This window comes from Lutjanus erythropterus, chromosome 16 (assembly GCF_056507025.1).
Source record: "Lutjanus erythropterus isolate fLutEry1 chromosome 16, fLutEry1.hap2, whole genome shotgun sequence".
Lineage (NCBI taxonomy): Eukaryota > Metazoa > Chordata > Actinopteri > Lutjaniformes > Lutjanidae > Lutjanus > Lutjanus erythropterus.
In genome coordinates, this window is record NC_139332.1 from 23,915,217 (window position 1) to 23,928,177 (window position 12,961).

General features: G+C 41.5%; 1 protein-coding gene across 2 annotated transcripts in view; it reads left to right on the forward strand.

Moving 5' to 3' along the window:
- The window catches only part of osbpl10a (oxysterol binding protein-like 10a), a 90,556-nt gene that overhangs the window by 50,585 nt on the left and 27,010 nt on the right, over positions 1–12,961 (forward strand). For both annotated transcript variants that reach the window (XM_084738391.1, XM_084738392.1), the window contains 2 exons: positions 705–945; positions 7,533–7,663. In XM_084738391.1, coding sequence (XP_084594517.1) covers positions 705–945; positions 7,533–7,663 — 372 coding nt within the window. The remainder of the gene's footprint in view (positions 1–704; positions 946–7,532; positions 7,664–12,961) is intronic.

Genomic DNA, 12,961 nt, shown 5'->3' on the forward strand with positions numbered 1-12,961 from the left:
ATAAGTTGCTGCAGGTATCAAAACTGAGGTGACGCCTCTAGAATTAATGCGAGGTTGTATTAGCTTTAGTTTTAAAATCCTCCCTGTTTTTGAGGTCTTAAGGTTCACAAGTATGGAGTAAGATGGTGTATATGAGAGTTTATCCTGACAATTTACAGTGGGAGTTAAAGGCACAAGTTCTTTAGTTTCTTTTCCTTTTAATTATAAACTGTAAATTACTCACCAGTCACGACCAGGATTGAGTTAAATATGTGTGGAAAAATTTGATAGATTCTTTTTTTAATTTCCAGAAGTATAAATGCCTAGTGTTTCATCTGTTAGCTCGATGCTAACAAATAATGGGAATTCCCATTAACATGCTAATTTTATTTGATTTACATCTGTCCCACAAATCGGCACACAAGTATCATGATAGTAGCTAATCAGGAAATAAGTGTATTGTCCCAGCCCTAGTTTTCAGTGTTGCATTGTGGGTAAAAAGAATGTAAAGCTGGCTGAGAGATACAGTAACAGGATTTATTGCCTCAAATACACATCTTCATCACACTCGGCTACCCACTTTGTAACGGATTCCATATTATGTGAAAAAATCTGATCTGTTTACATCATTGGCTCTCAGTGGTAATTCGGGTAATGTTGTTGTGATTATGTGTTTAAACTGTTGACTGTGTGCGTTAATGCTGTGCATCCCTTTTGTCTCTCAGGTGATGTCCCAAGCAGAGGGCCAACAGAAGAACCTGGTCCAGTCCATTGACTCTCTGCCCACCAGAGGCCCCCTCTCCTGCCTGGACCAGGACCTGCTGCTGCTCAAAGCCACGTCGGCCGCCACCCTCAGCTGCCTGGGAGAGTGCCTGAACATCCTCCAGCAGACCCAGAGCCACAACCAGGCACCGCCTCAGTCCCAGGCCTCTGAGCGCAATCACGCCGCACACGGAGCCCCCTCCGGTGAGTCTGCCCCGGGCCCTGTACCAGTGCTGCTACTGGAGCCCCCGACCCCTCCATCTCCCCCATCCCTCTTGTCTTTCCAGTCCCCACCTCCAGAGTCCAGCACCAGCGGCAAAGTCCAGCTGGGGCAGCTGGACTGTGGCTCTTGTCCGTGCCTGATGGCTACCATGAACTTAAACGTTTGTAGTAAATGTTGTTGAATGTTGCATTTGTGTGATGAACTGTTTTATTTTGTTCCATCTATACTTTTTGTCATACTTTATAGCTGTTAGTGTTGTTCTGTGTTGTTTTTCATTCATTGCTGTGTCTCTTCAATGTCGTCAATTGCATTGAAATGCCAATAGTTCCTCAAAATGGTAGTGCCAAGTACAAGCATGAATGTGAAGTGTGTATGAACATGAATTTACTGTCAATCTTGTTTACAGAATCCTTGAAAACCTTGCAGACTGTCTCCCCAGCATGCATGTCAGAAAACGTCAGGGTTTATGTGTGAATGAGTAAACCTAAATATAATGACTAATACTATGCACTTCTAAATCTCCTCAAAGGATTAAGTCTTTGCCAAAGGAATCCACACTGGTGCCTAAAATGTCAGACCTCTGCCATGTTTAACCCTCTCTGTGCCAGATCACTATGGATCCAATAAAGTTGTTTCGATTTAAACCATTTGCAGCCTGAGGGTGGTTCTATTGGCATAACACCAAGAATAAGGATTAGGGAAGAGTTCCAGAAGGTGGAAGGTAAAATTAAAAAAAAAGGACAAGGATAATCTCTGTTAAGATAATGTGAAATCCATCAAACGTTGTGGACTAATCCTATTTACCCAACTACAGAGGAATGTTTATAATCCGTTTACAGTGAAGTTGCTGTGGAACAACGGCACAATAAATCTTTCCAGAAAGGGGGAGATGATCTAAACAAATACAATAATGTAGAAAACTCTTACTGCCTGTAGGCTTGAAAGGTGTAGAAGATGGCAGATGTAGTCAGTTTGGATTCACAGCAGTTACAGTTGAACTCAGTGGCACCCATAAGTTAAGCAAAAATGTTCTGGACCTGTTAATGGACGTGTAGATGTTCATAATGGCTCTGTACTTAATGTTAACTAAATGGCTCATAAAGCACTAAATGTGCTACTTCTGTGTCACATTATTCCCTTCTCATAGATCCAAAGCTCTGCCACAAGTAGTGTATTTAACAACTGGCCCTTCCTGTGCTCCGCTCCGTTTACAGAACCTCGTCATCTTTCTCCTTTCCCGTTTCCCGTTCTTGGGTATGTTGAAAAGAAACCAAGTTTTTAAGATATTACTGTTACTGCTAGATGTTAGCAAACACTAGTTAACTAGCTACATTATGTTAATTCTTAGCTAGCCAGTTAGCTAGAGTTTTGGTAACATGAGCTAATCTAAGATTTGACTACAGGTGTGTTGCTTTTACGAGAAATGAGAAAGGTGACAAAGCTACCAAGCTCGCTCAACTTTAATTGGAGAACAGAGCAAAAAGGGGCAGGACTTAGGAAGTGTCATTTGTAAAGACGTTACAAACTCTGGCCACACAGTCTCTGACTGATCTCAGGACTCACCAGGAACTCTTTTTTTTGTATTTTCCTCCAGTCTCTCTCCATTTTCTTCTTGCTGCTGTTGGTTTATGAAGCAGACTTGTAACTCCCTGTGATAAACATGGATGCAGTTTTGCCTCAGTTTGTGTAGCCCCATGCTAATTGTGTCCATTTTCGCCCACTCTGGTCTTTTCTTTGACTTTTTCTGCGTTTACGCTGCCTCTAAATTGACCTCACTTTCTGTCTGAACATACCTGTAGAGATTGGATGATGAGCTCAAACATCTACACTGACCACCACTGTTCCTTGAGGTGGTTCGGAAATCCGATTCGAATGCCTCCTGCACCCCATTTACACCTTTAAAATGTGACCTGTATCTGGATATGTTATCAGGAACAATGCATGTTAATGCAAAGTATAAATGCTATGTGATCAGAATGTGATCAAATCTGCTTGACCATATCTGTAGGTCGTCTGGCTTGCATTATGTTCAGATCTTAGGTAGGTGTAAACGCAATCCATATAACATATCTGAATACAGAGCACATTTTAATACCAGGTGTAAATGGGGTGCTAGACGCCTCTCTGTGGAGGTATGCCAGGCACATCAGCTGCGAGGAACCAGGAGATGCTGAGGGGATTTCATGTCCCATCAAGCTTGGGAACCCCTGAGGATCCCTGAGGGAGAGCTGGAGGACAAGACTAGGGAGAAGGAAGTATGGGCTGCCTTTCTTAACCTGCTGCCACCACGTCTCGAACCTGGATGACCAGGGGGAAAGGGATGGATGGTTCTGATGCAGGTCTTTGTTGCAACTTTTTGGTCCCCACTAGAATTGATTGTAACTGCTGTGAATCCAAACTGACACCCGCTGCTATCTTTTAAGCCCTACAGGTGCATTTTGGTGGAGTATTTAAGCCAAGAAGTTGTGGTCCACCTCCATCTATGACTTCAGGAAAGTCTTTTGGGGTCGGGGTTTGGGTGGGTGCCGGATCCCAGCCAATCTGCCGGTCCTCACAGTTTGTTGGTCTTCTCTTTGCGCCAACAGTCACCCTACCCTGTACCTGTTCATCAGACAGGGGGTGGTGCGGAGTGGGACCACCGGGCCGCAAGTACAAACCTCTTTCCTTCCGTTGCCTGGCTGATAAGTCCTTTGGGGGTCCAGCTGCTCCCCGCTTCCGGCATGTACCCCCCACACCTCAGTGAGGAGTTTTTTGTTAGGATCCTTTGGTTTTTGCCGAGTGATGGGTAGTGTGGTTCACCGGCATGGGCAGCATCCAGATTCGATGCAGCTGATAAAGGGAGTGGCTGGCTGGTCGGTTGGTTGGTTGGTTGAATGGTTTTATAACGCCCACACAGGAAAGCTTTGCCACTGCATGGGCAAGATAACTCTTTGGTAGAAGAGCTGAGCATGAGGTTGGACTGAGTTTGGCCGGCACGTTAGTCCCTCCAGGCTCCTGTTACCACAAAACCAGAACAGTTTGATTGAGTCAGTCAAGGAACTTGAAGGATCTTTGTAAACTCCCACCAGAAACCTGCCAGTCACAAACCAGACAACGTATTATCAGCTGATGTCACGGAGGATCTTTGCTGCTCGCTCTAGCTCTCTTTGGATCCCCCTTCCCTCCCCTTTGTCACTGCCATAAAGAGCTTGAAGCCCAACCCTCTGTCTCTATCACGCAGAAACATTTTCCTTTAAGGAAATTAAAATCCATAAAGGAAATTTACTTTGCAAACTAGTCCCTTTGCAGCTTAACATAAAGACAGAAAATTTAAACCAAAAATCAAAGGTACAGTAGCCACATGTAAAGATAGGAGTTGGATGTGCAAGCATCACAAAATTTGAATCGATGTCACAGCCCAGAAATGGAAGGTAAAGCCATTGGAAACATCTACTGCATGAGTGTTTGTCTCTTCACTGTTTGAACTGCGACAGCCTTTTGATTCACCTGCATGCTTCTTATCCAATGGCCCAAACATCTCCCCCGCTCACTGAGTGTTTCTACTTCTGGCGCTTCATCGTGACATCCGAGAGAAAATATCAAAGTACATGTATCTGCCATAAATTGTTTGGAAACCAACTTGTGAAAACTCATTATTACCAGCATAAAAGCATGAAGTATTTCCAGAAATGTTCCCCCTACAACTCAGTCTAAAAGTGAACTCTCAGAAACATATTAACCTCCAAATGTCTTGAGAATAACCTTTTCAAAAAATTCAATTTTCACTGTATTTACACATCTCTCACATCTCACTTGCCCTCGGGCAGAGCCACCCCTGCTCCTGCTTCCACTGTGTAGGAGTCCAGTTTCGTAGGAGGAGGTTCGCTGACACTTTTCAGGTTCCTGTCAGTCAAGCTGTCAGTTGACCAAAGCCGAGGCCTGGCCTGAGGGCTACTTCAGCACATTTTGTCGAGACAGACTCGCCTCAGGCACACCAGCATGTCGACTTGTGTCAGCATAGCTTGCTTCTCACTAATGGATATCAAAGAACGGCCTCTTGGTGCATTAGACTTTTAACCCAATTTGAGAGTTGGGACTGGAGATGAGAAGGGCCTGTGGTGTTGCTCCATTATCAGTACTTTGAAATGGGATCTACTACTGTGATGTATATAAAAAGCTTTTAAATGAGGAAATTTGCAGCTTGGTTTTCTGATGGGTCTTTTCATACCGGATGAACAAAAGACGATGAGTGTAATAGCCTTGCAATAAATACAGATATATTGAGGTACACTGTTCGAAGGTTGTCAGAGGTGGTGACTGAATTTGAAGGTTTTGAGGTTGCAGTTTGTTGTGTTGTGAAGAAGATTTCCACTGAAGAGCCTTTAGTCAGTGTCGTCCTTGGGAGTTGCAACTTACGGATCTGTAATTCAGGCTGAAACCACTTTAAAATTACAATATACTAGATACTGGGCTGAGTGAGATAATTAAAATCAATATTGATAATAGCCTTGTTTCTATCAACATGCTTTTATTTGTATCTTGAGGAATTAGATTAAGAAGGTTAATAGAAATGACAGACTCTGAAACAACAGCGCTCGCTTCAAAAGAGTTAATTTGCTTAATGGGAGATGGAAACACTTCTTCCGAGCAAGTTCTGACATAATGAACATTTAACTCACATGACCGATCAGCTGTTTCTGCTCTGACAGGCTCTACAATACATCCATGATCACTCCACACAGATCTAACATTAATACTTGAAATAAACACAACCTACTGTTTACCTGAGTGAACCAAAAAATAAACGCCTAACAGTCTTGGATGGAAATAAGCCTTCATTTGCATTTTATTTTGCCAATTTACTTGAAATTAGGTTGAAATATTGAGGAAAAAAATTAAATCTATATCACAATATGGAAACTGCAAAATAACTAATCAAATATCAAATTGATACAGAATCTCTTGGCAAGGGACAAGATTTTGGTATGGGAAGTGTTCTGGTTCTGTTCTGATAAACAGTCTATAGGTACAGCTCTTTTTAGAAGCCTTTTTTTCATGTATCCACATTCATTTGTCGATTGATACCTGTTTATAAAGATTAGCCTCCAACTTTTCACGCCTCAGGTTGTTAATCGGACTGTAAACAATGACCAGCACACAGAGAAGGAAGTCTGGGCTCGGACCGGAAGCCCCAAAAATATTAGCCTTTGCCCCTAAAGACTAAGTGGTCATCAGGTGGTAGCTGAAGAGTTCAAAGAAGGGTGGTATTTATTTTTTCATACCTTCATACCCTCCTGTAGTATTAGGTGGTATTTGTGTAAAACAGCACAACTCGACTGTACTCCGCTGTACTGTTGTACTGTCTTGGAGCTGATTGTCATGGCGACACTCTTCCCACAGCTGAGAAACAACACACACACACACACACACACTCAGGAGCTCTGCTTAGGGCTTCACCGCTCACCTTTTCCTCCACACACTGTGCATTCAGTCATACTCTCTAACACCGTAGACAGTAGCTAATCAGTCTGCCAGTCGCTCTCACACAATCCCTACTCTGACCCTCTGCTCTGACCTTTGCTGGCTTACCTTTATCATTGGGACAAAACCCAAAATACTTAAAGGGCAGAGGCATTTCTCTTCTTTTTTTTTTTTAACTAGTTTTGAAATAAAAGGTACAAGAGGAAGTAGTATTTTCCAAACACCATGCTTGCTCAGCTGTGATGCAGTGCTGAGACTGACCCCTGCTGGCATAAGCTGCCGAAGTTGCTTCAGACTCTTAGCCTTGTTGGTGCATCAGTCACTTTTGTAATGTGGTTTGAGGAAAATTCTCAAAAGTCATGACGATGGCTTCCAAAGACAGAAATACAGCTCAAGCAAAAGGAAACAGCTGTCAAATGTAACTGAAAACAACACTGACTGAAATACATTTAAAAAGATTTTGCTTAACAGAACTGCAAACTGTCGCCTCAAAGCAGAGTTTTAAGTTGAATCATCACCTCTGACAGTCCGTCGCCTGTAGCTGACGACAGTGGAACTCGAGTGCTTTCAAATTATGTATTGATTTTTAAATGCCTGTAATAACATGACATGAAATTGTTTGAAGGCTCAGTTACTACATGAGACAGACGGTGCAGGATGTAGATTTCTAATATTTCTGCAGAACGTTTTATTGTTTGTCAGCCTGAGTCAAAAGGGATCATCATTCTAATCATTTCTGTGAGTCTGACCTGAGACGAGGGCCAGAATATGACAATGAACAAATATTAAATTCAAACAGACACGCAGAAGCACACACGCAATTTCCTGTCTAGTCTGTCAATCACACATCCTCAGTTTAGAACTATTTATGAGAACCTTAATATTGAATGTCAGAAATGAATAGGGTATAGTGTGTGATATGAGATTTCTCCCCAGTCCCTCTTTGATTACTTGTCTTATCAACTTCGTCCAACCCAAAATCAATCATTAGTACACTCAGATCCACAGTACAGATCGTATAGTAGAAAATCCCAACTTTGTCCTCCTCAGTGTTCTTGATTAACTAAAAGCCGGCAGCCGGCTCTGACGCTGCCTTGTCGTGTTTCAGATGGTGTTCCTGTGTGGACTGTACCAAAGTCGCCCTCAGGGGAGCCGTTGAAGAACGGAGGTCTGACTCCTCTACGATCAGCCGAGCCCTCCCCGGCCCTTAGGAAACGGAGTCTGTCCCATGGTGCTGAGGTGAGAAACATTAAGTCATACAGTACTGTCGAATATCACCTCTCTCCTGTGCTTCTTCCTTCCCCTGGTGTCTCGGTCTGTTAGAGATCTGAGTTTTCAGTGTCTCAGATGGGCACAATTAATTTGCAAGGTACTGAAACCGACCTCTGTGATTTCTAATTGGGAGAGTGTTCCTGACAGGTGTTGGCTGAATGGTTGCAAAGAAAATTATTTAACGTTTACTTTTTTGGCTGGAGCTTCCAAGTCCAAGGTTGCGGGTGCATGCAGAAGGGTACAAGTGTGTAAGACATGATGTTCTTGTCATGTTTCGCCTTTATCGGATAGTCACAATGTAGTTACAGACAAGAAACATGGGGCAAGAGAGACAGGTATGACGTGCAGCAAAGGTCACCATCTGGAATCAAACAGGAGACATTTATATGGTGTGCATCTTTCAGTATTAGTCTGCCACCCTTCAGAGCAATTAATCACACAGTCTCTACTGATGGTTTCACCCTTTCCAACAACTTGATGCATGTTATGCCTGTTTTACTTACTGCTAACATTTTTTCAGTGCACATTTTTTAGATTGATTTCCTATTTTCCAAGTAGGAAAGGAGCTACTGGCTGCTGCATCCACATGCACAGCCGTTGCCATAGCATCTTGTCGCTAATGACAGCCAGCATCCTGTTGCCTGAACGTGTACTCGTAGCCTGCGGTCGCAAGCAAACATCCTGGGCATCGACCAAAACAGTGACATGACACAGACAAGGCTGAAGTTAATTGTCCGGCATCATGTTGGTATATTAGCTAAGTAAAATTATGCTTGTACTGTGATTAGTTATTGTATTATTATTGAACTCTATTTTGAAGCTGTATGGGAGCTGAGGAGAGGCAAGGCACCCAGGAATGTGCATAAAGTTCACATCCTTAGACATCTGTCTGTGGTTGTTATTGGCAACTGAGAAAGCCAGGGAAGGTCTCATTTTTTAAATTACGTTACAATCTGTTCACACATTGGCAATAAATTAAATAAATTTTAAAAATAAATTCATGGTTTAGCCGAACTATTTAAAATACATTGGATTGCCTGAACAATACTCTTGACACAAAACTGAAAAGTGGTCATTTTGGAGGCTTTTACTAAACAGTGACGACTGTAGAGGAGGACTTCATCATTGTAAGCAGAAGGAAACAGTTTTAAGACGAGATTTCTAGAGCCAAGTGCACAAAAGCATTAAACTGTGAACTTTGTTTTTGGAAATGTCAATCTAGAGAACAACATCAAGCAAGCATGGACGTAATTTTAAAAAAGCTAAAGTACACTGGTGCTTTTCTTGCATTAAAAAGCCTCAAGTATTGGATTTCAGGCTTTCTAAAAGCCTTTGAAGGCACCAACAAAGACATGCTCTTAAAAGAATGAAGCTGACTCAACATTTACAATGATGGATTAGGTACCTTTTCAAAGCTCTGTAAGCTGACTTTCTTGCTGTTGTGAAGTGAATTAAAAGTGATAGGAAATGGTATTAGAAATCTGAATGAAATAAATTTTCATTCATTTATCCTTAATTTTCAAGCTTCCTCTGTGTATCAGTGGACTGAAACAAATCTGTGCTCGTGATGACGTAAAGGCTTCACTTTCTTTTCATCCTCTCGTGTTTGCCCTTGTTGCCCAGCAAGGGAAGCACTCCACTTCTAAAACTTTTAACAGAGCTGCTGTCAGATAAGTGGGTCACACAGTATAGAGCTGGAACTGAGCCGATCCCAGGAGGCTGGCTTCATGAATTCCTGCCTGTCTGTCTGCTGCAGAGAGGGGCTGTCTGACTGTCTGGACCACCGTGTATCACGCCAGGTGACACTGACGTAAATGTGTGTCAGGCTGGTGGAGAGGAAGAGGGGCGGGTGAAAGTGTGAGGGTTAGAGGGTGAGACACTGGTGCTTCTCTTTATGTCCCAAATGGAAAGAAGATGTCTGAATAATTTAGTTAGAAGATTATTATTAAGTTCAAAGCACAATATCCACCCTAAAGGAAAGAAAGTAGACTGCAACATACATTAAATGTATGACGACATAAAAAGAAAAAACATGATTGGTAAAAAGCGCCTTATCTTTCCATGTCTTGCATTTTGCTTTTTGGTATTTCCTTGTTCCCATGGATACCTTAGAAACAGATGAAATGCTACAGTGGATTTTTCTAAAACATCTAAAACATCAGCATTAAATGTTAAGTTTTATTTTGTAGTCTCTCAGAATCAAACAGCAAGGACATGTTTCCAGACTCGGCCACTCAGCCAGAATCCCCTCCAGGCGATCATGTGATCACTTGGTTGTGCGTCTGTGTGATCAGTGGACCTGCAGCTTTCCTGCAGCCAATCTCAAATACTACTGGACCAATCAGGCTCGTTTTTTGTTCACAATCATGACTGTTTGCTGAGGGACCTCTGTGATTCATGGTTTTTGGAAAAACCTTTTTTATGGCTCCATGCCAGTGACAGCTGTGGCCACAGGCATCATGTTTTCAGGTCATCCCGTTCCTCTGAATCTGATATCTCAGGAAAGTCTTGATGGAATTTCATCAAACTTTGCACAAATGTCCACTTGGACTCAAGGATGAGCTGATTAGATTTTGGTGGTCAAAGGTCAAGGTCACTGTGACCTCACTAAACATTTTTTTTTTTTTTGGCGACAACTCAAGAATTCATACGCTATTTATGAAAAAACTATTACACACATTTAGAGGCTGCAAGTGATCAACAACTGCTTCAGTCTGACGTCTTGTTTCAGCTCGGGACAAAGTATGTGGGGGTCAAATTCATGTTGGCAGAACTTTGCAAATCTCTGCTGGTTGCATCTGTCAGTTGTGGTGGCATTGTAGTAGATGCTTCACCATCTGTTGCACTCTTTTAGTTTTAGTTTAGTTTTTATCCTCTTCGTAGACCACAATGCATTTTGAAGACAGCAAAAAAAATTGAAATATGTAAAGCAGGTTGAGAGAATAATGGCTCCTAAAATATTTGATCGTAACACGTAGATGATCACGTCTGCATCTGTTGGTGTTTTTTTTTGGGATCTTTCACCCTGAAATATAAAGGCAATTTTATTGAATTCAGTGCCTCCAAAGATATATGAGATTTTACATATGTTTCATAGTTACTATAGTAACTCTTCTGTCCTCACTTTAGCTGGTTATCGCATAAAACATGTTGACAACACAATAAAAACACAAGATAAAATAAAATCGTCCTTTAGCCTGAAACAGAGGCTATTACATTTAGTCCTATAATTCACACTTCTTAAATCCCACTCCGTTTGGTACCTCAGTCAACTCTCTCTTTTTCTTTACTTAGATAACATTATTCTTATGAGTGCACTTCACATCTGATATTCAAGTGTTTAATTTGTAGGCTTTATATGTGTCACAGGTGATATAATCCTGTCAGAATATGTAATATGTTGCTGTGGAAATAAAGCATTTAGAATTGTTTGCTATAAGCAAAATGTTTGTTTTTTAAATAATTATTAATTGATTAATCAATTGTTAATGTCACCAATGATCTGTTAAGGAAAGTGCTTACAAATTGCAACCTTAAATTTTTTCACAGAATGCAAAAGTAGGTCTTCTTCCTTTCCCTGCAGGACTCTTACTGGTCTCTGTAGAAATATGATCAAATCATCGCAATCCCTGATGGTGATTTTTTATAGTTTCCTAAATGCCTGTATCTTGTTTTATGGCAGGCGTGACTTGACATTACTCATTAGTAGAGCACAGTATGCTAATAGCACACTGTGGTGGGCAGAAACATACTGACAGTGTCAGGAATGTCAGTGCAGATGGTTGGCCGAGGCCCCCTGAATCATAACTGCCATAATACTGTCTGAAATGTCTTAAAAGGTGCCAAATCACTATTATGAGCTGTCCTCCCTTCTCTGCTCTTAATTGTGCGCCATGAAGTATGTTGAACAGCTTGACAATTAGCTGCAAATGGGTTGACACTGCAGCGCCGTGATGCCCATTTTACACTCATATGTCAATAGAAAATGATCATTAACTTGACAGATTACATCTCTGTGCCTCTGGATTAGACTGCAGCGGCGGCACAGTTAACTCTCTCGTAGCGGTTAGGCAGGGTGCCGATTCGCCGCTCCCATCAAGGGTAAAATGTCGCTCCCCGCCCCCTATAGCCTACCTGATTTTGTGGTTAGATTTATTTATAAGCGAGCGTCAGGCCCATTATAAGACCTGACATGACAGGCTGTTCCCTCAGTGTTCAACAACAGACTTATGACAAGCAATGAAACAAGTTTAACATTTGACAAGAAGGCTATTATGAGCGGGCGTGACAGTAAACGCTGCTGAGATGACACTTGCCCCATTAATCTTCATCCTGTTGTTCACAGCTGAGGATTCCATTTTTCTGTTGCGTTTGAGTAAAAGGACGACACAAACATCAGATGGATTCATGTGACAGAGGCGTCAGAGAAAGCAGCTGGTTTTAGTTGAACACTCGGTTGCTATAGCAACCCCTACTGGCAAAGTCCCACGGCAGTTTAAACTTTACACACTTTTACATCCACCACTTTGTCTGATCTGTGATCAAGATAAAGCAGAAACAAGTTGTTTACCACAGTCCATCAACAGAAACTATTTTGATAATCAATGAATCGTTTGTTATTTTTCAAGCAAAAAAAAATTACTGGTATCAGCTGCTTTAATGTGAGGATGTGGAGCTGTTTGTTGTTACATATGATGCTTATGGAATATTTTGGGGTTTTGGACTGTTGAGTGATTATTCAGTGATTCTAGAGAATAACTCCAGATTAATAAAATAATTGTTCGTTGCAGCCTAAGACTAAAAAAACTTTGACAAGCAGCTTTAACCACCCTGGTAATGTCCTTGCTTGACCATTTTCATTAGGTACTCCGATGTCTTATATCAATTTTATTACATGGCTTTGTTAAATACTCAAATCTGATTGGTCAATTACAGAATTCTAAGCTCTGTTATAGACTTGCACCGATTTCAACTTTCTTAGCCAATTCCGATTTCCGATTTTTGAGGGGTCTGACCTACCGATTCCGATTTTGGCCGGTTCCGATTTTCAGTCTTTCTAAGAACTGTAATTGACATTCACAAACATTTTTGCAACTTTTCTTGTAAATATGTTCATAATAAGACACTGACTATTAAATATTAATTTAATACTTTCTCCAAAATCATCCAGATTACAACTAGGCCTTGTTATAATTTTATATTAAGATTATGAATTTGGTGAACGTGATCTCGCGATATCAGCTCGCGGGATTTCGTGGGACGCGA